The 26264-nt window shown below is 35.6% G+C and overlaps 1 protein-coding gene across 1 annotated transcript in view; it reads right to left on the reverse strand.

Annotated features, from left to right (window-relative positions):
* Positions 1-11760: 11760 nt before the first annotated feature.
* GNA13 (G protein subunit alpha 13) overlaps positions 11761-26264 on the reverse strand; it is a 66863-nt gene continuing 52359 nt past the window's right edge. Inside the window, exons 3-4 of the mRNA XM_036754400.1 lie at positions 22338-22388; positions 11761-17519 (exon numbers count right to left, since the gene is read on the reverse strand). Coding sequence (XP_036610295.1) covers positions 16947-17519; positions 22338-22388 — 624 coding nt within the window. The 3' untranslated portion in view covers positions 11761-16946. The remainder of the gene's footprint in view (positions 17520-22337; positions 22389-26264) is intronic.

A 26264-nucleotide genomic window follows, 5' to 3' on the forward strand; every position in this document is an offset into this window, starting at 1 on the left:
ACACTTACTGGCTGTGTGACTGTGGGCAAGTCACTCAACCTCTCTTGGCCACAGTATCTTGTACACCTTAAAATTGCCTCAATTGTTAAAGGGGGATAAAAATAAGACCTGCCTCACAGGGTTATTGTGAAGATCAAATAAGAGAATACATAAGTTGGCTGGCAAATCATAAAGTACTATATAAGTGCTAGCAATTAGTATATACATGGTAGCATATAATCTATTAGTATGTCATTAATATATAAATGGTAAATAACTATATCAATGCTCTACAGCTCTAAGAAGTGCTGAAGTGATCACAAATGGAAAAAGTTTAAGAAGCCCTGCTCTAAGAAAGCTGGGAAACAATTTTTACAGCCAGTGTCTCTGATAAAGCCTCATTTTTAAAATATAGAGAGCACTGAGTCAAATTTATAGGAATACAAGTCATTCCCCAATTGATAAATGGTCGAAGGATATGAACAGACAGTGTTCAAATGAAGAAATTAAAGCTATCTATAGTCATGTGAAAAAATGCTCTAAATCACTATTGATTAGAGAAATGGAGATCAAAACAACTCTGAGGTACCATATCACACCTATCAGATTGGCTAACATATGACAAAACAGGAAAATGATAAAAAGTGGAAAAGAGGTGGGAGAATTAGAACACTAATGCATTGTTGGTGGAGTTGTGAACTGATCCAACCATTCTGGAAAGCAATTTGGAACTATACCCAAAGGGCTATAAAACTGTGCATACCCTTTAATCCAGCAATACCACTTCTAGGTCTGTATCCCAAAGAGAGCATAAAAATGGGAAAAGGACCCACACATACAAAAATATTTGCAGCAGCTCTTTTTGTGGTGGCAAAGAATGGGAAATCGAAGGAATGCCCATCAGTTGGGGAATGACTGAACAAGTTGTAGTATATGAATGTAATGGAATACTATTGTGTTATAAGAAATGATGAGCAGGTGAACCTCAGAAAAACCTGGAAAGATTTACACAAACTGATGCTGAGTGAAGAGAGCAAAACCAGGAGAACATTGTACACAGTAACAGCCACATTGTATGATGACTGACTTTGATAGACTTAGCTCTTCTCAACAATGCAAGGACCTAAAACAACTCCAAAAGACTCATGATGGAAAATGCCATCCACATCCAGAGAAAGAACTTTGGAGTCTGAATGCAGATCCAAGCATACTATTTGCTTTCTTTTTGTTTTTTTCTTTCTTATGGTTCCTCCCATTCATATTAATTCTTCTTTACAACATGACTAATGTGAAAATGTGTTTAATATGAATGTATATGTAGAACCTATATCAGATTGCATGCTGTTTTGGGGAGGGGAAGGAGAGGGAGGGGAAGAAAATTTAAAATTCAAAATCTTATGGAAGTGAATGTTGAAAACTAAAAATAAATAAATAATTTTTTTAAAAAAGAAGTTCCGCTCTACCAAAAGAATATTATATAGGCAGTCCCTGGTATGTATGTGTGTATATATGCATATACACACACACACACATATACATATACATGTATATGTGTGTGTACATATATGTATATGTGTATATGCAAAAATATATGCATATGTATGTGTATGTGTGTATGTGTAAAAAGTATCATTACCATCCCAGCTAAGTGCTGGGTCTGGAGTCACAAAGGCCTGAGTTCAAATCTGGCCTCAGGGAATTAATAGCTGTGTGACTCTAGGCAAGTCACTTAACCTCTGTTTGCCTCAGTTTCTTCAATTGTAAAATGGGGATAATAATAGCATCTACCTCCCAGGATGATTGTGAGAGTCAAATAAGATAATGTTTGTAAGGAGCCTAGTACAATGCCTGACACATAGTAAGTACTATATAAATGCTGGTTGTTGTTATTATTATTATTATATATGTAGAAATAAATATAAACTTGTGCATGTGTACACATATATGTGCCTTATATGTATGTATTCCCATATACATATAATCCTGTCTCTGAGTATGAAGCAATTATTAGTAAGTTTGGAACTTTAAAGTGGAGGAAGTAAGGAAAGTGACAATAAAGAAAAGTTTAGGGGGCACGAAACCCAGATGAATACGCCTAGGCAGGGCTTGCTCCTATTAGGAACCCCAGTCCATCCTAGCCCCCAAATACCTTTCTTCAGGCTATAGGAATTTTTTCTTCACTTGATTTTCTTGCATTACTTGAAATTCTGCCAATTAGATTATTTATTGGGTAGCTAAGTTTCCTTTTAAAAATACAATTACCACCAAGAAGCTTAAAGGGCTGCCCATCATTCCTACATTAATGGTTTTCAGGCAATCTAGCACTTTGCTTAGTCATCTGGGTAGGTGTAGGATGGAGGACAGGGAAGAGGAATAGGGGAACTGGGTAATTTTGAAGCCTGGGGCTATTTGTGGGAGAAGGCAGACCTGGATATAGTGCAGTAGTAGGAAGTGAAGAGTGGCACTAAGCATCTGGAAAGAAGAGAACTAGAAGGCAAGAAAGCTTCAGAATGGAAGTTAAGAAGGTCAATAAAGACAAATAATTATATTATCTATATCACAGGGAAGATATGAGCATAGTGCCTTGTATACCTTAAAGTATTGCTATGTAAATTATTATTAATAATAATATTACTTGAAAATTTTTCCTACGGTGGGCCCTAGACCCAGGAAGGGGAAAGGAGATTCTCTTCCTTTTCCTCTCTATTGTATCCCTTCCCCCTCAGTACCATGTTGTTTAGCTACATGACAGGTTAAAAAGTTTTTATGGGCTGGTCTGGGAACCTAACTAGAATGTGTAATGTAATTTTTATAGGGGAGTACATTTCTAGTTCCAAATAACCAACTTACCAGGAAACTTTTGAGCCCAGAACCTCTTAATAACTTGGCTGCCCGTAAGCAAGAAGCTTTGTAATTGCCCAATGACAGCATTAGCAAAAGTAAAAGGCAAGAAAACTTTGAAGTCCATTAGGTTAAACGTGGCTGTTATATCTTTTATTATTTATGATTTCAGTTACTGCTTCTCGGAACAAACAAAATGTCACAGTTTTACTTTAGATTTACTGGAACAAGTAGATTCTTATCACGAATCAGGCTTCATATTGCTAACTAGTCACTAAAGCACTGAGGCTGTGGTTTCTTTTTCAATTCTTTGATGTTTTCTCAAGCAAGTTATTTTTGATGCTTTGGACAATTTCTAAAAAAGGGCCCCAACGTCTACCACTTTTACAGAAAGGTTTCAAAAGTCTACAGGAGAATCCATGCAATGGGAAAAGTTTAACTGCTTTTTTCTTTCTCTTTCCCTCAGTTCTCTTCCTCTTCTCCTCTGCACCAAGTGTGGCTTAAGACCCAGGTTCAAATCCCACTTCTGATACAATACTAGCTCTGTGACCCTGGACAAGTAAATTAATCTCAGGACTCTCATCCTCTGAGGGTAAATTGCATGGAAGGTAGCAACCTGCATGGGTAGGGGGAGTTTCCCAATTGAGGAGTTTCTCTTATCAATGAAATCACAGTCAAATCCCTGTGTATGTGTATGTATGTGTAATATGTAGTTGCAGGTGCATATGCAGTTGTACATGTACATGTGTGTATTGTGTGCATATACATGTGTACATGTGTGTATGTTTTTATATGTATGTATATTATGTAGGTTTGTCTATGTGTGTGTGCAATGGCCAGTGACAAATTTTATATGTATATGCTCTATATGTCTACATAAGAAGTATTTCTAAATTAGATATTTACTAACTAATAAATTTATTTCAAACCTAACATTTAACAAAGACTAGACATTCAGCAATTTGATGAAGCAAACATCCTGAACTACTACACCTACTACGTGCGAAGCACCAGGCGGAATGTTATCAGGGATAGAAGACAGAAATCTCCCCTTGGAGGTCACAGGATCATAAATTTAGAACTGGCAGGGACTTGAGAGGTGATCTAATTCAATCCTCTCATTTTATAAATGAGTAAACAGGGATCAGAGATTAAGTGACTTACTAAAGGTCAAACAGGAAGTAAGAGGCAGAGCCAGGATTTAAATCGACGGCCTCTGACTCCAAATCCTGCAATCTTTCCACTGCACTAGCTTCCTATAGCAAAATGATAATAATTTATGGTAGCGTCATTCATATTGTACTTTGTAGGTTATAAAGTGTTTTATATACATTATCTTGTTTGATACTATTTAAAGCCCTACGAGGTCAGATACAAAGATCATGTCCATTTTACAGCTGAGGCTCGGAGAAAAGGACTTCTCCAAAGATATGCAGATTAGTTGTGTAAAAAATAATACAATATAGAAATAGATAAATGTCAGAAGAGATACACAGAAAGTGATTTGGGACATGTAGTATTCTTGATTAGGGAAGATTATGAATAATGGTGACACTTGAGGTAAAGGATAGATAGGGTATAGAAAGTGGAGAGAGGAAAAGGTATTCTAAGCAGAAGGAAAAGTGTAAATAAAATCATAGAGATAGAAAGGCAGAGCATGTTGGGGAGAGTTATGGAGAAAAAGCGCTGAGAATAGGAATTTTTACATTTGGTGGGTAGAGGGAGGAAGAAGAATCCATGAAAAACTAAAGAGGGTTAATTAGAAAATCAAGGATAGAGCCAGAAGCATGCAAGAAGCAAAGTGAAGCGATGGTAAAGAGAAATCTCCCAAAATTCACTGAGGATGAATTTGTTGGCATCTTAGCAATTCAGCATAATGGCAAATAAATGAATAAACTGTTTCTGATAAACCTACGATCCTAAAGCCTTTACTTAGGACAGAGCTTTCCAGGTTTGTTTTTTATCATGTACCTTATCAATACAAAAAACACTGAGCAAGCAACTTAAGTATATGTATATTTGTTATGATCATAGAATTCTGTACTAATACCAGATGTATATTATATAACACAAAATAGAAATAAAAATCTAAAGATAAAGTAGGCAGTATTTTAAAGATTTCAAATTTTGTTAATGACAATTTTTTTGCTCTCAATATTAATGTGATTGAATTTTTTATAATTAAAAAAAATGCCTGTGCATTTCCTAGAGGATAGGCCACATTTGTAAACAATATTCACTTGTTAGTAAGGGGTTAATCAGTTAGTTTAAACAATGTAACTATCCAAGAGGGTGAAATTCTTTTTTAGATTTTTCTTATTGAAAGATATACAATATAACAATCAATAAATACTCAGCAAAATATTCAGCAAATAGTTTTTCTGTAGGAATCATGTTACTTTGTGTATATTTATGATACAAAATGCAAAAACAAGCAAAGATGAATTGTCTCCAATTTTCACTCAGGAGCAAGTTTGCTGTATAAACCCATTTCTCTTTCTTTGTACAGTTGTGCTAAATGGATGGCATCATATCTTGATTTCCTATTCTTTTTGAACTTTTAGTTGTGTTTTTATGTGTGGAAAAAAAAACCCAAGGTCAGTTTGGTTGTACCACAGAATGCAGGAAAGGGAGTAATATATAAGGCTGGAAATCTAAGTTGAGGCAAAATTATAAAAGGCTATATATGACAAAGAGTTTGTCTTTGATCCTAGAGTTAATGGGGAAGTACTGGAGTTTATTGCAAGGGAAGGTGTATCATAATCAGACCTGCACTTTAGGAAAATCACTTTGGTTAGGGGTGGAGGATGATTTTCAGCGGGGAAAGACACGAGATCAGGGACCCTGGCGTAAGGAGGGCCAGGCCATATATAAGTGCAGAAAGTTGGCTATGTGGGATAGTTTGAAGGGCACTTATATAATCTTCCCTGGAAAGTATGGGTACAGTCGAAAAAATGCTGGATTTGGAAAACAGCATCTGAGTTCAAATGCTAGTTTTGTCACTTAATACCTTCTTCACCTTGGTTAAGTCATTCAACTTCTCTTGACCCCAGTTTCTTCATCCTTAAAATGAGGATTGGACTTAGATTCCTCTGTAATAGAAGAAAAATACTAACTCATACTTCTTTACAAGTTAGATTGATTTTTTTCCTTAAAAGGTATTGAGAATATCCTCTAGTTTTAGTTGGCTCAGGCTGTTGACATACTTGCTGGTCTCCTGATTACAAGGTAGCTATGGGGAGCCCCAGGAGTTTTCAGATGCTTGGCTTGTTGATCACTAAGGGCAGCTCAAGCAAAACAGTTCGGTTTTAGCTGAATCAATTTGAGGTGTTCTCAATGCCTATTCTTGTCGAATATTCTTCTCCTGTTAGGGCTAAGTAAGTCTTTTTGTTAATCATTGAATGACCTATGAGTGTCTTGTTTTGTTCCAATATTGAAAACGAACTACCCAGGGGAGTGACCTGAGTCAGATCCAGCCTGGAGCAGCTTCTTTGGCCCCTTTTCTTGTAAGAACTATGATCCTACAATATTAGCCTCCAAATTTTTATCTCACTGGATTTGACCTAGCGTTGAAAATTTCCATAATGATGATGTCTGTAAGACATCGAGTGCTGTCAAAACCTATACTTTATGTATCAAGATTAACATCAGTGGCAATATCAGACTTTAAAATCATGGCTTAAAATCTTTTTGCACAGTGTTTTTAAGACAGTTTCCCCTGAAACCCTATTGATGTAAATAGAGATCCTATGAGAAAAATTGTGATACTAGAAATATTTTTCTCTCTAAAATATTTAACAGAGCTTCCAGTTAAGATGGTAATGTGAATGGTCATAGAAAGGCCCAGCTTTCCCACATATACTCCAGCAAAGATCACAAAGAGTATCAGATTGAATAATGGTTCAGAAATCCAGACAACAGTAAGGTCCTTCATCCAACCCAAGACTACATAAAAAGGCAGCCAGAAGTCTATACTGCAAAAGGGGTCTCAGCAGGGAAGCTAGGTTAATAAGCCTGGAAGCTTGCTAATACTCTGACTAGAGATGTACCAGGGGCAGCATCTGAAGCAGGTAGTATTCTATTTTCAGGAGGCAGGAAGCATGGAGTTATGATAGGAAGGTTCCAAAGGGGTCAGAAACCTTCAGAGCCAGTAGTAGCCCTCTGTCTGGGAATGCGTGTTGGTCTTAAGTACTGAATTGGATCCATTACATCCAGAAAAAAAAATTCTTACAAAAAACTGATTATTGAATTCACTATGCAGAATATAAATAAGTCAAGACTTTAAAATAACAGGCAAATATCCTCGCTTTACAGATTGGATGAACTATAAAGAATCCTCTCTCTAAGATCCTGGCAAAGTAGGTATCAAGAGATTTCTTCCTTGATAACAAAATCACCCAATAAACAATTGAAAAATGAGCTCATTTTACAAATGAGGAAATGGGGACTGCGCAAGGTTGAGTTTTTGTCAACAAGGTCATTTGGCTTTTTAGGGTTCAAACTTCTCTCTGCTAATGATAAAACTCTCCATCACCCAAACAATTTCCATTTCTATTCTACAGTAATTGTGCAACAAAAGGCAAGATTCCACAGTAAAATAAACCAAACATAATAGTTTAAAAGTAGGGTTTTTGATTTACTAAAACAGAAAAAAAATGTATGCTTGGAGAAAAAGTCTTCCTGAAACCAACCGCTTCCTCAGATTCTCCTTACTATCTCCTCAAAGGTAAACAATGGTAATAGCTAGCATTAATATAGCATATCGAGATTTTTAAAGTGCTTTACTGTGTTATCTCATTTGACCCTCACAACTCTGTGAGGTAGGTGCTATTATTGCTCCATTTTACAGATGAGAAAACTGAGGCTAAGAAAGGTTAAATACTTTGCCTTCCATCAGTCACACGCCTACGGGCTGAGGCAGCATTTGAACTCGTCATCTTCCTGACTCTTAGGTCCAAAGCTCTATCCGCTGTGATACCTAGCAGACCCTAACAAAGAACTACCTCTCATAATCATAAGTAAGTCTAAGTCTCTGAGTTGCAAAGGATCAAGATTCTGACCTAAAACTAATTAGGTCTTATGTAGATGGAAGACTAATTAAGGCCTTTGATTCAAGTGAGACCAGGGACTTCTGACCATGACACCTCTTACTACAACACAACTGCTGATTGAATTGTCAGACGACTTAGAGTGGAAATCTTCTAGTCAACTCTGAGGGATTGTTTGGAAGGCAGAAGAGCCCTGACTATAGCTATAGTCAGTTTCCTCTGCCCTGCCCCAACCTTTTAAGCTTTGAGGGTCATGAAGATTTGGGCCTTCCTATCATGGTCCCAGCATCATCCCCATAATGGTTGACGGCAGGGTCTGCAGTAAAGAAGTAAGGATAAGCTAGTCATTATGAAGGAAGGCAGCTTCAAGCTATACAAGAAGCCCAGCAGAAAAACTACCCCATGGGGCAGCTAGGTGATGCAGTGAGTAGAACACTGGCCCCGGAGTCAGTAGGACCTGACTTCAATTTCGATCTCAAACACTTGACACACTTACTGGATGTGTGACTTTTTAACCCAAACTGCCCTGCCTTCCCCCCTCTGAAAAAAAAAACCCACCCTATGCATAAAGGGTAATCATGAGGACTCCAGAAAAAGACCTCACAGGAGTCACTTGTGTTCTAAACTTAAATCCACTTTCCCAAGACTTCTATGTATGTGTGGAGAGTATGTCAGAGTTTGGGGGGTGGGATTACTATACTACAAAGTAACCATTTCTCAAAGCTAAATAAGTTTGGTTGAGCATATAAGCCTTATCAATAGATAATCATGGGGAGGAGGAAGCACACTGTTGGGGTTCATGAGTTACTGCATTTCAAAAGACACCCCAAGACATCCCTAAAAGTCTAAGAAGAAATGTAGTAGCATGGCTCTCAGGAAATAGAAGAGGCCTGGAAGAGTAGATCTGGAAATCATCTACATAGAGATAATTAAACCTAGAGGAGCTAATAAGATCACCAAGTGAGAAAACATAAGTGGAAAAGAGAAGGGAACTTAGGTCAAAGCTCTGGGGGACATTCATCTGACATGGATGAAGAGCCAGCAAAGGAAAGTGAGAAAGCATGGTTGCACAGATAGAAGGAAAAACAGGAGAGAACAAGTCACAAAAACCTAGAGGGGAGAGTATCCAGGAGGGTTCAGTGTCAAATGCTGCCTTTAAGGATTAGGATTCAGTTAAGGATATCAGACCTGGCAATGAGATAATTGGTAAATTTAGAGAAAGCCATTTCAGCTAAGCGATGAGTTTGGGCACACAGATTGCAGAGGGTTTAAAAGAGGTGGGCAAGTGGTGGCCTTGATTGCGCGTGGCTTTCTTGGGTTTCGTTACTACAAAGGAGAGGAGAAATATGATAGCTAGTAGGAAGTTATCACCAACTTAGGTGGCACAGGGTATAGAATAGCGGGCTTAGAGTCAGGAAAACCTGAGAAACCTGAGTTCAAATCTGGTCTCAGACACTTCCTATTCAGTTCTGGACAACTAATCATGGCTAAATCCAAAGAGAAAAAAAATCTGACAAGGTAACATAATTAACATAATTAACGTAGAAATTAACAACCTTTTTAGGTAGCTTATGCCTAGGGCCCATCTTAGGCCATCCCATCCTCACAGAACAATAGGCTGTGACTTTGCCCAGCCAGATGAGGCTAAAAGGAGGAGAAGTAGAGAGATGTGGGTAGCTAAAACAGTGTCGCCTTTTGACTAGGCCCCAGCCCAAAGTTAGGAACCACTAAGACTGTAGACACTCTGCCTATAGCAACCCATCCATACTGCAAAAAAGCAGTCAATTCTGGTTCAACAAAGCCAAGAAAGAAAGGAAAATCTTGGAGGATCAGGACATGGGGGTCAGTGTGGTCAGTGGTGACAGCTGGGTAAGGCCAGTAATATCCCCCTAGAGGGTACTCCGGTTAGGGGTGCAGGCTGTCAATCTATCCTTGGGAGGTGTGCCCACCAGCAAAGGGGAAGAATTGGGAGAGGCTAGAAAGTGATAGGGAAATTTAAAAAAAAATGGCTAAAACACCAAAATTTCAAGGAAAAAAATCTCAATTTAGGTCTAAAGGACAAGCAGATAAGTCAAGAAAGGGAGGATTCTAAAATCAAAAGGATGATTATATCCTCAAAAAGAGTAGAATAGTTATCTTAACAAATAAACTACCCAAATAACTTTCAAGAAAACACAAAAACAACAAACTCCAGAATGGTTCAAAAGAAAAAAAGTGAATCCACAATGGAGAATCTCTTTAAAGAAGTGCACGTAATTAACATATATGGAACACAAAAATACCTTAGTAGAGCAAAATCTGGTGAAACAAAAAGGAAATGTTAAAAAAAACCTCAACTTATATTTAAGTCAACATAATTGACCTTGAAGACAGAATTCCACTGAATGATCATGGGTCTACCTGAAAAACGTAAGTGAAAAACCCTGAATACTTTAAACGAGGAAATATATGAAAACAAGCTACAATTTTTTAATATAGCCAATATAGTACCAATCTAGAGAATCCACAGATCACCTCCAGAAAAACAAAGAATGCTGCTGAACTAACCTCAGTAAATCCATGTTTTACATGGTAAATGAAGATGACTGGCTGTGTTAAGCTGTCTATTCTTTCCCATTATTCTTGTTACCAGTGATAAGAATCTGAAACAGTTGGCTATAGTGAGGGGTTACATACAGATGGTGGTCACGAAAAATGATCCTTTTTGCATAAAGCCTGAAACTTTGGGCTGATTTGCACATTATTCTAACTGAGCTTGCCAGCTCAAACATGTAGATTCAAAAAATAGGAAAAAGTTTTTGGTTTTTTTTTAAGTTCTAAAAGCAATGGATACCAATTGCTTAATTCTGTTTTGGGGAAGAAATGGTAGAGGGCATTCAACAGAAAGAAAAGTATGAAGGGACCTCAAAGAACACAGTTCAACCACACCTAGAAAAAAATCTCTTACAACACACAAACAGTAAAAGTAGTTTACTTTAAACATGGCTGAAGTTGCAATGGTGGAATATTAAGTAAAGAAGGTTTTTTAAAAACCTGTCAAGCTATAGATTCGCAAAAAGAACATAAAAGTGTATTCATGATGACTTGTTACAATGATGAGCCAATCTGTTAAAAAAAATGTAGTCCAAAAAAAAGGGAAAAATTAACCTTTAATACATTCTTAATAGTGTAAGAATGGTGAATGACATCCCAATGTAGTAGAGGGCTAGATGAACCAGGAAGACCTGGGTTTAAGTCCCGACTCTTGATCTACATTATCAGTGCACCACAGACAAATCACTCAACTTGCAATGTCCCATGAAACTCTCTAAAACTTTTAAGGTATGGAGGAGCTGCTAATCTGCACAGCTATACAGCTTCCCATATTGATGAAATAATTAACAGTAGCTAGGATGTAAATGCTTTACACATATTATCTTATTTGATCTTAACAACTCTGTGAGGTAGATGAGATTATCACCCCTATTCTACAGAACGAAATTTAGTCCTAAATTGAAGCGATTTATCCAGGGTTACACAGCTAGCGTCCGAGTCAAAACCGAACTTGTCTTTGTCAACGTCCATACATTCATTCCACTACACCAATTCTTGGAGTAGCTTATCCTCTATCTTTCCTGTTTAAAATTTAAATGTTTCTTTGTTCCTCAATGAAAGTGCCTTCTTTTCCTACTGTGGCTCTATGGCCAACTTTAAGGAAGATTTTGGAAGTGTAGTAAGACTCTGATTCTAATGTCTATCTTAAAATTTATAATAGGCTAAGGCAAAATTAAAAATGTTGACATAGTTGAGGCTTAAGTCATTTAATAGCACTTAGGCTTTCTAGCCATTAAACTAAGTCTTTTTCACTTTTTAATGCCCAAGCTATAGCTTTAAATAACTTAATAGTACTGAATGGTTTGTAAATGTATTTATTAAATGTCAGTAATTTTTACAATGCAAATATTAATAGCAAAAAGCAAAATGTCTGCAAAGTATGTACAAAAGTAAAAAGCTTTACTATACTAGCAATTCAATCACCTTATAAAATCAAATTATGTTTCCCTCTTTTAGACCTCTTCTAGAAATAATTTATTGCCAATCAAACTAAAGTACAGATGGCAAAATTTACAATGATATCAGATGATACGTAGTCCCTGGAAAGTTAAAAAAGTTATATGTATAAAAAGTCCCAAGCCACAAATACTTTTATACAGAGCTAATACAAATCATGTTTTATTTGATACAGTATCTATTATGGTTGTTACAAAATATATTTTTAGATAAGGCTTCTTATGGTAACTAAGCTCTCGCCACTGTATAGTACAGAAAAGCCATTTAAAATATTTTGCAATTTAGTTACCTGTTTTCAAGTAAAAGGCAGAGATACGGTAAATAGCAATTTGCAGCAATGTTGCATACTCTTCCAAGAACTAAACCAAATTTTTTTCTGGTACCATTAAAAAGGGATAGTTACTGAGTGGTGCACGCCCATTACAACATTGCTTTAAGGACAAAATTTTTTTTTCACAGATTTAAAGCAGTATCTAGGCAACAATCTTGCAATGTAAAATACAAAACTCACATACAAGGTGTAACTATTTCATTATCATGTCCTCACTGGATTAAATTCTCACCATGGGTCTCATCCTTTGACTTATCAGTATACAGTGCTTGGCACATAGTAGGCGCTTAATACTTAGTGACTGAAAATTTTCATCAACAGAATCAGTGGCAGAATAGGTTAAATTACGAGAATTTTTTATAACCTCAAAAAGCACTGCTTGAATCTGTAAGGCTTATAAGAAATAAATTTTGGTATATGAACAGTAGTGGCATTTGGAACCAAATGATTAAACTTGAACATCACAAAAGTGAAATCTCTCTTGAAAATGATAATGTTACATTCAAGTACAGGTGAAGAGACTGCAAGATAGTGGTCTGCGACATGTACCTCAAATGATGTTATTACTTACAACACTAAGATTAATATTTACTTGATGGTACTTGGAAAATACATTTAGTTAAAGTTGAAATTGTTAAGCAAAGCCCTCAGCTTTTTTTCTATATTTCCACCTCTTTTATAAGTTTATTAAGTCCTGACATCGTACCATAACATAATGGATCTTTACTACAAATCTTGTTATTAAATATTTACTTCTGTTTAAGTCCATGGACTTATCTGTTCCTTGATGTAAACCATTAATAATAATATACTCCCTTAACGGTTACTATATACCATGTAACCAATTGTATATCCAGCTACAGGGTAATAAATTTCTTTTTTAGGAATATAAAAAAATCAAGCAGCATAAAACATCTACTTCAAGGGTACATTGCATATATTGAAATAATGGGAAAAGAAAACAAGGCTGACCCAGTATTTTTTTTAAAGCAAAACAACAAAATAATTTTCAACAAGACAGATATTGGATGCTGTTTCTTTTTTAGATTATAAAAAAAAATTAAAACAAATGTGGCTTTAAAAAAATTTCAGGGGGGCTGTTTATTACCACTTTTTGTATAGGCTAAACAAGTATGATTTCATGGACTCAAGAAATTCAGAGTTAACACTGATATTCAATCTTCTTACACTTGTATACTCAAAGAACACATGCTATAAAATCTGCAATGGAAGGAACTTGGCTTAAATTTTAAGTTTCTTTATTTCTAGCTCTATCCAAATGTATTACCTTATTTATAAAATGGCAATTTGAGGACTCTACCAAATGGTGACTTAAATTTCAACATATTTGAAGAACATAATTTGATAAGTTTATTCCACAAAAATACTGAGAAAAAAACTGGGTACATATGTTAATACTAAAATATTTTTTCAAAAAAAAATTTGAGCATACATTATAAATTTTGGTTTGCCCAACTCATCCTATAAAAATTATATGAATCTAAACTGGTATAATGCCCAATCACTCCCAATACTGATTTTTAAGACTATAACTTTAAATGTCTATTTCAAAATGCTTGCCCAATCTAACTGAAAAAGTTTGTTTAAAAAATCCACTGTAGAGATCAAACAATAGAAAACTGTTATATAAAGTTAAATCAATTAAACTTTAAAAAAAAAATAAACAAAACCTTCCATTCCCCCTAAATTTCCTTTCCTCTTTTTTCATTCTTTGGTTCAAAGTATTTTCCAGGGAGCAAAACAGGTGTCATTTCCACAAAAGAATCAAACGCATAAAAAACGTAAAGGTCTGGCTTAATTCTGAACATGATAAATCAAATGGCATCATAAAATTGTAACAGTACTTTGATTGGCACAAGCAAAACACCTTGGATTTATGTCTTCAGAAAACTTAAAGAAAAAAATACATAGTAAAACTGAGGCCCAATTTTTTTATATTATTAGACTTAAATAGCAACATTGTGTGGAATGTATTTCTCCCAAGCCATTAAAACACTTTAGTGACATTTCTTGAGACTTAAATCAAAAAGCATTCAGGTTTCCAACCACTGAGTCAGTAAACATTATATAATGTAACTAGGCATTTGTTTACAAAGAACACAATGAGAAAGGCTTTCAAAACCAAATGTTCTAAGGCACAATACATTTAAATTTATTTTTTAAAATGACTGGGCCAAAAACATTTATTTTGGCATATTTAAAAAAAATAAACCTACAAGCAACCCCATTTATCCTGTCCCCTACGTTTTACCATTGTCTTCCCTATATAGTGGTATTTCGAAGGTAAGTTCAGTGCTCCAAATATTAACACTACTTCTTTTAGTTTTAAAAGATTTATAAAATGTAATCTAAAGGTTGAACTTATAGGTCCATTTAAACTATTACCAAATGTTAAAATAATGTTGTCACTAAAAAAAATAAATCACACGTTTTAATTTGCAGAAATAAACACTTCAATACCAAGATTATTCTACGGTAGGTATTACTAACAGCTTTTGATGGCAGTCCGAAAAAATGCAGATTGCTATTTAAATAGGTAAATTTTAGTAATCTCATCTTTTTGGTGAATATTTATGGCTCCAATAACACATTTTAAATATGATTTAGAAAGACTAACCATTTTTCTTTACATATAAAAACATGTTAGTCTTCACTAAAGTTAATTGACCATTTGATAAAAGTTAGATATAGCAATTTTTTGTTGAAAAGCCTAATGTGAACATATTTACTGATATTCACTAGTGAAATAATTCTAACCCTGCGGATTTTAAAACAGTTTTCAAAGTTCATTTTGGCAAGAATCACTAGATGTGGAAAAACTTTAGACATGCATGGAATTCTGCTATACAGTTGCATTATTACGTAAGAGCATAGATCTAGAGCTAGAAGGGACCTCAGAGGTATCTATGAGTACATGTTTGAATGCTCATGCATTACCATACTGAAATACTGAAAGGTAATAATTCTAGAATGATGGGAATGGGACATGAAGTCAAAGGAAATCTACTTTAACAAGAATGTCAAGAAAAATCCCTGTTTAGATAGCTCACTGTGAAGTTTTAAACTTAAGCCAGACAGTTTAGTGAACTCAGCCCCTGAAAGACTTGATGATACATAGTTTTGACCACACATTCAAGGAATTTCTAATCAATAAAATACCTGAGAAGAGTCAGCTACAGTCAAGTGATCTATGTCACAGTCTTAATCACAATTTTAAAAAAGGAGAAAAGGTTTGATTAAAAAAAAAAGTATCGTGCATGTTTTTCTAAAATCCAAGTTCTAAGACTACATGTAACCTAAAATACAGTATTTGTTATTGCAACCACAACCATTCTGATCATCTTAATAATGAGTGCATTTGTAATTATGAAGCTATTAGTATGAGTACATTTCAAAAATAATGATTTTAAAAGGAAGCAGTGGGGAGTCAAATTTAATTTAATCACCTATAGGTGTCTGAGTTATAAAAATTATGACTTCTTAAAAGCATATGGTTTAACACTTAAAGTGTACTAAAAATAATGGTATTTCAAAAACAGAAATTATACAACCAATATGTGTTGTATTTTTGGGACAGATACACCAAAAATTAATAATGATAACCCCATCTAATGTTTTGCTGAATTTGAAGGGGAAATGACTGTCCATGGTAAGTTTCAAACACAAAAATGCACAAAAGACCGAAGTTACTGAAATGATCAAAATAGCAAAAGAACAGTATCTGTGATGTTGCAATTGTATCTTTTTTAAATAGTAATCACCAAAATCATCTGAGATAGGATTTAAAAGTCTGAGAGTTAAACAAATAAAAGAATTCTGAAAAGGCTTTATTTTAAGTCATATCACTTAAGTTGCAAGCAGCTTTGATTTACTACTATTGCCAGAATATTCAGCACATGGTACATTACTAATATATCATCATTAAAGAGGAACAAAAAAGAGTTAAGTTACATTTCATGATTTATTTTTCATCAAAATACTACTTGGGGTCCGTTTACTTATTGACTTTCCTTGTACCATCTGTGAATACTCTTTGATTAGCATCAAATCAGAAATGCTTATGTAAACTTTAAAATATTAAGAACATTACTTTCAAAAAGCACAAATTTTTTAAAATGTACAACCAATAGTTGCATATCAATTAAAAAAAAAAACAGTAAGGCCAAATCTGTGATAAGCCCATGGAATGCCATCCCTTGGATCAAATCTTTTCCAACAGCCCTTGCAGTCACTGCAAGCTAGATAAGATACTACTGAGTGTAAGGCAAAAGACACCTCATTTGTTTTTAAGAACTGAATAATCTTAACCACATACCTACAAGTTAACAGCTGCTACAGAAATACAACTCAGACTGGGAAAGTGGGAAGAGACTGAAGCCTGAAGTAAATTTAACTGAGGTCTGCTACAGAATTACAATTTGATTTAACTTGAAGCTATAGTGGAAAAGATTCAAAGCCTGAATCTGAGCAGAAGTTGGCAATAATGTGGTATTCAGCAGCTTTCAGCCACAAACCAAAGTCCACAGAAGACAGACTACGGTTTTCATTTAACACAGGATTAAGGTTTTGTAGTCCTGTTGTAAACTGCTATTTATAAAAACAGACAACAACAACAAAATATCCCAGAAAACAAACAAACAAACACGAAAAGGTATTAAAATAAAGTCTTTTGCACATCACTGTAGCATAAGCTGTTTGAGGTTGTCATGAAGGATAGTATCCTTCACATCACGAAAAACAAGTCGAATATTTTCTGTGTTAATAGCAGTGGTGAAATGGTGATATAAAGGCTTCTGCTGCTGATCCCGGCGTTTGTTACGGAAACATTCCACCAGGAAAGTTTGGACGTCTGTTAAGCAGTGGGGATCCCCTTCAAATTCTAGGAAATAGTCTTTGATGCTCACAATTTGCACTTTTTCCTCAAGCAAGTCTGTCTTATTTAAGAAAAGAATTATGGAGACATTGCTGAAAACTCGGTTGTTGACTATTGTTTCAAAAATGTTCAGAGATTCCGTAAGGCGATTTGTCAGTCGATCTTCCATAAGCACCTGGTCAAATTCACTTGAAGAGACAAGGAAAAGTATTGATGTTACACTGTCGAAGCATTCAAACCAACGTTTCCTTTCTGATCTCTGACCACCCACATCAACCATTTTGAAAGGAACATTTTTAATTTCAAAGTCGTACTCATGAATGCCTTTAGTGGGTCGTCGTGCAAGCAGAATATCTTGCTGTGATGGAATGTAATCCTAGGAGAAAAATTATATTTATCATTTTAAAATGCAGTACCAACCACTGTGATTACTGACATGCTTATTAAGTAGTTTACTGAACACATGTCCAAACAAAATATTTATCAAAAAAAATTTAAACACTAAAGTTTCAATATTATTATAATTAAATTCTAATATCTTTAAAATATTCAAAAGGATCAAGGTAGGTATTCTGACAAAAAGAAACACCATAAATAAGTAGTATTACTTATTTCATTACTATTTTTCATAATATCACTCCCTGTACAATAATTTACATTTGTTTTATCTCTACTAATCAAACTCTTACCCAAACTTTCCAAGTACTTCATCAACTGCTCTCTTCACTTATCTATCCAATTTCGCCTTCTACATGTGTACCAAGCTAACAAATAATCTTTCCCTACTTGAAACATATCCATCCTTTTCCTTCCTGCCTCTGTTGTTCTAAATTTCTTTTCTATCTTCTCTGTAGTGTCTAGTATAAGTGGGTGCACACAACAGACTTCAATTAATTCTTACTGAGTGCCAGCCTCAGTTTAGTGCCACTGTGGCAGAAATGCTCCTTCTTTGGGGTTTTCATAAGGTAGGTGCTTTCTAAACTTAAAAGTTCTAAATAAATGTGAGCCGTCATTATATGTCTCTCAACTTTCTAACTGCGTGTTGGGATAGCACAGGATTAAAATTTTTCTAGTACCTTCTAGTACTCTCGTATCACATTAGACTGAGTAGCTGCTTGCAGGAAAGCTCAATGGAGTGAAGTCTGTAGTCTGCCTATGTAGAGATCTAACTTCCTGTAACACAATTAGCTAAACATTTTTTAAAGTACTTCCTTATTTTTTTTAAACAACTTCTTTCATAGTAGATTCTCTTAAAATACTAACAAAGGGCAGGCAGCAAACTAAACCACTTCAGTACTACATTTACTTACATCAACAGGTTCATTCTTTAATATTAGTGTATTTCTAGAACTACAGCACATCATTATCATCATCATCTTAATACTGTGCTTTTGAATAGTGATGCTAATCAGGGTAATAAAAAAAAAATCAGAACCAGAGCTTATGATCCCTATTCCTCACCACCTTATATTATCCTTTTCCAAATATTACAGCACAATGATTACTTACAATGTTGCTGTAAGAAAACTATCCATTGTACAAATATAGTCACCTTATAATTATTTGTGCTTATGCAAGAGACAGGGACATGGACAATACAAAGTATATAAAATTAATTTGATTTTAAAAATTACATGTTAATTATAAAGCACACAATGTTCCCACATTGTTTTTTCATATCACACTATTCCAATAATCTTGAGGATACACCTTAATTATTTATGATCAAATATAAATTACATACTGAGCATCTAATATGTACATAGCATTGTGAAGGTGATAAGAAACTCTGTAAGACATGATTCCTGAACTCAGAGCTGACAATCTATTTGGATAGATAAGACTAGTACAGAAATAGTGGGAGGCAATGTAAGATAATTATTTTACTGAGTGGAAAATCATGTGGTAAAGACAGACAGACAGACAGACAGACACACACACACACACAGAGAGTACTAGGAAAATTCTGTGAAATAGCAAGTAAACAAGGGCCTAGAGAAACTACTTCAGACAAAGTTATAAGAAAAATTCTGTTATGTTCGACTATTGAACATTTGTTTGAATGGGTACAATTACTCCAACTAAATATTCCAAAAAAAGAGAAATCTTTATTTTCCTAACCACACATAAAGAGCTTAAACCAATTCTTTCACTCATACAAATCTTTTAGTCACCAGGACATATAATTGAATTTTTTTTTTTACTCTTTCTACTTGACCCCCATATTTAATGTCATTAAATTGATATTTTTATTCCTTTGAAATTCTTCTACATTTATCTATTTCCAATGATTATTAGAAATAACCCCAATCTAGGCCTTTATCTCTTCATACATGAATACTGGTCTTTGTCTCTACTATCTCTATTCACATTTATTTTGAAGCCAATGCTGATTTTTCTATTACTTATTCCTTGCTCAAAAGTCTATGATTTCCTATTAATAATGAAGACTAAATTTCTTAATTCTTTTACTCTTTATAATCTGGCTTGCATTCTATCTACCTCCAACTATATTTCTCATTATAGCGCCTACTTTTTATCTACTTATTCATGCTGCCTTAAATAAAAGCACTTTTATTTTTTCCTACCTTCAGGCTGACTTCTACTGATATTCAGAAAAATAGGCAATAGCAAATGTGTAAATTATGATTTTACCTGCAGTAAGACACTAGAAATTAATATTTTTCTAGACACAGGAACTACTGTACTCCTTAACACAGCCTACACTGTGACAGGTCAGCTCCAGATACCATGAAAGTTTCCCTCTCCACATATCCTCCTCTACCCCTCTCCCTTCCTTCACCTACATAAATCTTACATGTCTTTCACAGCCTAGATCCAATTTCACACATGGGCTATTTCAGCTTAACCTATCCTTTCTCTGAACTCCTATTATTGCACTAATATCAACTTTATAATTTAGCACTTAATGTATATTAGTTTTGCTTTCCCCATTAAAAACAAGAACTTTATCTTAGCCTGAGCTTTTGGGTCCCCACATGGTGCTGAGCAGAAAGGAGGAGGTACACCAGAAACAACAATGAACACATTGCTTTATCTTATACAAAAAGTAAAGGGTAGTCAACCAATCAGAAACTCTGGTGCATCTTCTTACTCTATTATAGGTTCCCATAAAAGATTTATGGTGATGGAATTATGCTACCCTTGCCTAGGTCCTGGGAAAAAAAATTATTAAGCATTCTTTTCTATCACTTTGTTGTTATAGAAAGAAATTTTTAGGATAACTATTGTAAAATAATTTCAATTATTACCAGGAAAGAAAATAAAAACTCTCGTTTGTTTATTCAATAAAAATTGAAATTGTGTTATCTTGCAGCTTAACCACCATCGAGCCAAGTGATGGGACCAGATTGATAGTGTTCAATAAAAGTGAAACTCTCTTGAATGCATGGGAAATTCAGTGCCTGCCTCAGTGTTTCTCTTCATTCCAACTACTGCCCTCCTACCAGGGGACTTCCAAAGTACAAGAAGTTCCCTTGAATAAATACCCTAGTTTTCCAGTTCCTCAGACTCCTAAACATTCTACCTCAGCTTCACATAAGGATGGCCACACCCTTGATCTTGCTATCATCGTCAAATGTTCTACTTCCATAATAAGTTCCCTCATCTAGTCACTATTTCCTATCATTCTCTTTATCCTGGTGCTTCTCACTCCTCTCAAGTCTGCTCTTCATCCTTACTGTGACCTAGAATAACCCTCTAACTCTTAAGTATTTCACCCCTACCCTCTCTTTATCTCAAACACAACTTAGCTGACTAGTAACACTACAAATGTCTGCTATGCAATTTCAACTGGGCCCTTACTGCAGCAAGGTAATCCTTCTATTCTTCCCTCTATCCCACTCTTCATAGAGGCTATTCTAAATCTTTCTCCCCCTTTCTTCCCCCCATAAAAACTTTACTACTGGAAAAAAGGTTTTTTAGGGAAATTATTTGTGGAGAACTTCCTCTTCTCCCCTCTTCATCTGACAATTCCTCCTCAGAGTCCCTCGACTTCATCCCTAACCTACATATGAAACTACCTACTTACCAAAGTCAAACCCTGCTCCTTCCATATCTCCCCTCCTCCCCACCTCCAATCTACTAGTTTTTTCCTTGTATTATAAAAATGTGTTCAAGTCTTTCCACCCATAAAAATTCCTCACTAGGTCCTATCATCCCTATTACCATTCTATTATGTCTCCTCCTTTTCTCAGCTGACTTTGAGATGTTTATATTCAGTGCCTTGACTTCCCCTGCTTGTGATCTCTTCTTAATTTCCTTCTGAATGTATCACTCAAAAAAACTGCTCTCTCCAAAGTCATCAACGATCTTTTAACGTGCCAAACCCAATAGCATCTGTTCTCCTTATCCTCCTTGGCCTTTCTACAACCTCTCACAATACTGACCACATTTTCCTCTCCTTCTGCACAACTTCTCTTCCCTGGGTTTTCAGGAAATTGTCCTGTCCTGGTTCTCCTACCTATCTGACCACTTCTCAGTTTCCTGAGATGATTCAATATTTGTGTAACACACCTGAACTGTGAGTGTCTTGAGCACTCTTCTTTTTTTTTTCTATATACTCTTTCATTAGGTGATCTCATCAGTTTCTATGCATTCAATCATCATCTCTATGTAGATGTCTCCCAGATATATATGGGCAGTCCTATTCTCTCCTGAGCACTACTCCAACATCACCAACTTACCCATTTGACAATTCAAACTTGACGTCCCAGAGATTATCTCAAACTCAAAATGTCCAAAACAGAATTCATTAATTTTCTCCCCCATCCCACATCCTTTAAAAACTTAAGGTACCACCATCCAGGTTTGTAACCCTGTTGTTATCCTTAACCCCTCATTCTCCCTCACCCTTGAACACACCACCACAAGACTAACTCCTGATTCTGCACCTTTGCACTAACTGTCACTCATGCCTAGAATGCATACCCTCCTTTCTCTTGGAATCTTTGGTCTTCTGCTTAAGCACTATTTACTTCCTGAAGCCTTTCCTGATTCCCCTGTCTACTTGTGCCCCATCTCCCAAAATCGCTATCCTTTATTTTGAATATCACACACACACACACACGCCTGCAAAGTAAGTTATTAATACTTGTTGACTAATAAGCAAAAATCTCTCTGACTGCTACTTTTAAGTGGTAAAAACCCAGAAATATACAGTGTTAAGACTTACAGGTTCTCCAAGTTTATCCAAGTTGTCCAGGAAATACTTTACAGATTCACCCTAAAAAACAAGAACAAAATAAATTTATACATAAATACACATGTAAATAAATATTGATACCTCTTTAGAGAAGGAAAACTTGGTTGTAACAATTTGTATTAGTCTTACTGCATACAATCCAAATCTATCTGTTTAATCACTAACATTGAAATGAACAGTTAATCCTTCCAAAAACATTAAAATCTCACCCTCCATAAAATGCTGAAGCCCTAGATGAAGATTCTAAGTATTTCACTTTAAAAATACCCAAGTCAATTTGTCTTTAAAAATTTATCTACTTGACTTTTTAATTCATCCCATTATTATGCATATAGCATATATAGCCTCTTATTATTATGCATATAGCTTTTTTCATAGGTCTATTTATGAGTTTAAAGGGAAAAATAACTTTTGAGATAAGCTTATTACTAAAATTTAAGCTTATCTCTTTTCTACCTGAATTTTAATACCTCTTGAGTAGAGAAAATAAAAATTACCTTTAGAAAGAGGATGGATCCACATATAAAAAAGGATGAAACATTTTAAAATAAACTTGTGATAAAAAGCATATCTTGTTTTGTTAAGTTATTAATAATGCTGCAGGGTCCATTTCTCTATTTTTGTAAAAGTGACCATCCTTTCTGAAGTACAGGTATTTTTACTATTTTTATATGCCACTAACCATTGCTAAACTAGAAGGGGTATGACGTAATGGATAGAAAGAGTACCTTCCTTTGAACCAGGAAGAACTGGGTTAAAGTATCTTGGTTGATTCATACTGGTTGTCTGACCCTGAGGCAAGTCACTTAACCTCTCAGTGCTCTAGGCAAACTCTCTAAGGCAAATAAAAGACAGGGGGCAGCTAGGTGGCACAGTGAATAGAACACCAGCCCTGGAGTCAGGAAGACCTGAGTTCAAATCCAACCTCAGACACTCAACACTTACTAGCTGTGCCACCCAGGGCAAGTCACTTAACCCCAGTTGCCTCAGAAAAAAAAAAAAAAAAAAAAAGGAAAAAAAGACAGAACCGGACTGCAGTGGTAGGAGTTTCTTCACCAAGTTCCCTATAACAACGAAGTCACAGGCCCAGTCCCTTATCCTTTCCTAACTGAAGAAAAGGTGAGAACATCTCCCTAGGACCTGGAAAACTTGGTAATGTTTCTAGAAAATATGACTAAGGTGATTTTGGAAGGTGAGAAAGAAGAAAATAACATTTAATGGATGAACTATTTCCTTCTTAGTTCACAGATCCTAAAGATGATATTAATAGAAAAATGTTTTGAAGTATTATATTATCTGCTTTCAAAATAATAAACTGATTTTTATAGTGTTAAAGGTTTCAAAAGCTATATACATATATCTTATGTGATCCTTCCAATAATTCTGTGAGTTACGAAAGGTATTAATCCTCATTTTACAGATATGGAAAATAAGGTTCCTGAAGGAGGTGGCAATTATCTTTGAACTTCTTTCTATACTGCTATATCACCCTATAGCAGCTGGATGGCACAATAGATAGAATGCCTGGCCTGGAGTCAGGAAGACTTATCTCCCTGCATTCAAATTTGGCCTCAGACACTTACTAGCTGTGTGACCCTGGGCAAGTCACTTAAACCCTGTTTGCCTCAGTTTCTTCAACTGTAAAAAGAGCCAGAAAAGGAAATGGCAAACCACTCCAGTATCTTTGCCAAGAAAACCTTACTTGAGGTCACAGTCAGACAGGACTGAAAATGACTTTACAAAAAAACAAGGTATCACCCTATTCAATTCCTGGTAAGTTATCTGCAGGCCCCCAGGTCTTTCTAAAAGAGTTGACTTCTTGGCTCATAACTCTCTGCTCCGATCCCTGTCGTTTTACTAAGGGTTTTTTTTTTAAAAACATATATAAACCTTACCAACCAACAAGTCAACTTCTTCAACTTACATGACGACTACTGTCACACCACCTATGCTACACACCAGAATAGTCCCATTCTTGATTGGTCAAGTGTTCCAAGGTTCATGAAAAAGAACTCTGAAATTTCTCTACCAAATCTTAACTTATTTCCTCTTTCCCTCCCAAACCTATTCTTTATTTTCACTTCAACTGCCTTTCACTTTTTCTCCATTTACAATCTTGATGGATAATTAACCAGTTCAACTTTATACTATTTACTACTATCAAATCACGACTGCGCCAACCCCCTCCCCCACTTTTTGCTGATCAAGCCTTGCCAATCACTCTTCCTCCTCTGGTCCCATGGTGATGGCAGAAGTCATACCACAGCCACGAGGCCATCCTGTTACTCTTTCTGAATTGATTTTCTAAAATGAGTGGAATAAAGGTGGTCTACTATATAAAGTTCTGGATCTAAGTCATTAAGTCCTAGGTACAAATATTTTCTCTGACAATTTTGGGCCAAGTCTGTCTCATGCTAATCCAGCGCACTATTCAGGCTAAGGGCTAAAATCCAATGAGGCACATAAAATGCAATAAAACAAGTTTATTGGACAAAGGATAAAAAGAAAAGAAGGTAAAAAAACATTAATCCAGATAAAATGGCTATTACTCTACCCTCTGGCTCTCCTAGGTCAGAAATACATACCTAAAAGAAGTAGGAATGCCATCAAAACCTCCAACATCAGTATCCAAAAACTGTCTTTTTATGATGACCCAGCAACAAGGAAGCAAAACACTCTCCCCGTTCTCTCATAAAACCAGTACCATACTCTGTCCTGGTGGCAAGGTCCCCAAAATTTTCTAGGGTAACTCTCACCACAAAAAGCCTTTTTTTTGACCTCATAATTTCTGCCATTAAGGGCATCAACCTGATATTTAAGTTCAACAAAAGAAATGTGATGTCTCCAGGGGATACTAACAAACTCTACAAACAACTGTATTCACTGAGATAAATCAGCAATTTTCCTTTATTGGTCCTGACTCCAAAGGGAATAGCTTCTAGTTTCCAGCACTGTTCTGTCGAGGCCCCAAGCCACTCAGTCAGACCCACGGCCCCTAAATAGGAAGCAGTATAAATAAAAACCTTGTCTGCTACGTTCCTCAAGCCTGTTATACAACTTATAGGTGACTCCACTTGGAGGACTTAGCAAGATCCTGTCCCTCAAGATACCCTGTCACTTGATTAATGATCACTGAATTCCAATTGCACAGCTCTATCTCAGTCATTAAGGAACCAGGCAAAATGGCATTCTTTAAACACCAAGTATCTCTAAATGGGCCCACTGGTGGAGGAGGCAAGGCATTGGTGCTGGGACTGAAGTTCTAAGCCTCTGCAGAGTCACAACTAGTTCCTGAACGGCACTAACACTTGAGAAACCTGGGTAACTATGATCTTGAATATACCACATCTACTTAACAATGGAAGCTTTTCTGTGTTCTACCCTATTATATTAGGACCATCTTATGTCACCCAACTCATAACGGACAAATTGAGATAAAGGGTAATGGTATGATCCTGTATTATCCATTCAATAGAAATTAGGGCCTAGTAAGTAACAGGAAAACAACTGCTTTCCAAAAGTAGTCTAACAAGTTACTACTTTGGGGAATGACAACTTCTAGTTCCAGAATGACGATTTATTCTGGTAACTCCTTGGTGCCTGCCAAATTTTCCACTTAGCTTGGTCCTTTATGGATAAAGCCTCTAAGAACTAAGACCTCACAAGATCTGAGACACTTTATTACATCTTATGGTCTGTACACATCTCATTGCATTCTCACCCTGAGCTTTAATCAATGTCCATTTGTAAGTATTGTCTACTCTGTTGTTTCTTTTCTTTATGATTCACTGCTTTTCTGTTCTTTAAAGAGTCACATGATTACCCCCACTTTTTATTTAGCCTCACTATCACTCCCTTTCCTCCCATCCAAAACCTTATCTTATAACAAATTAGTAT

This window comes from Trichosurus vulpecula, chromosome 4 (assembly GCF_011100635.1).
Source record: "Trichosurus vulpecula isolate mTriVul1 chromosome 4, mTriVul1.pri, whole genome shotgun sequence".
Classification (NCBI taxonomy): Eukaryota; Metazoa; Chordata; class Mammalia; order Diprotodontia; family Phalangeridae; genus Trichosurus; species Trichosurus vulpecula.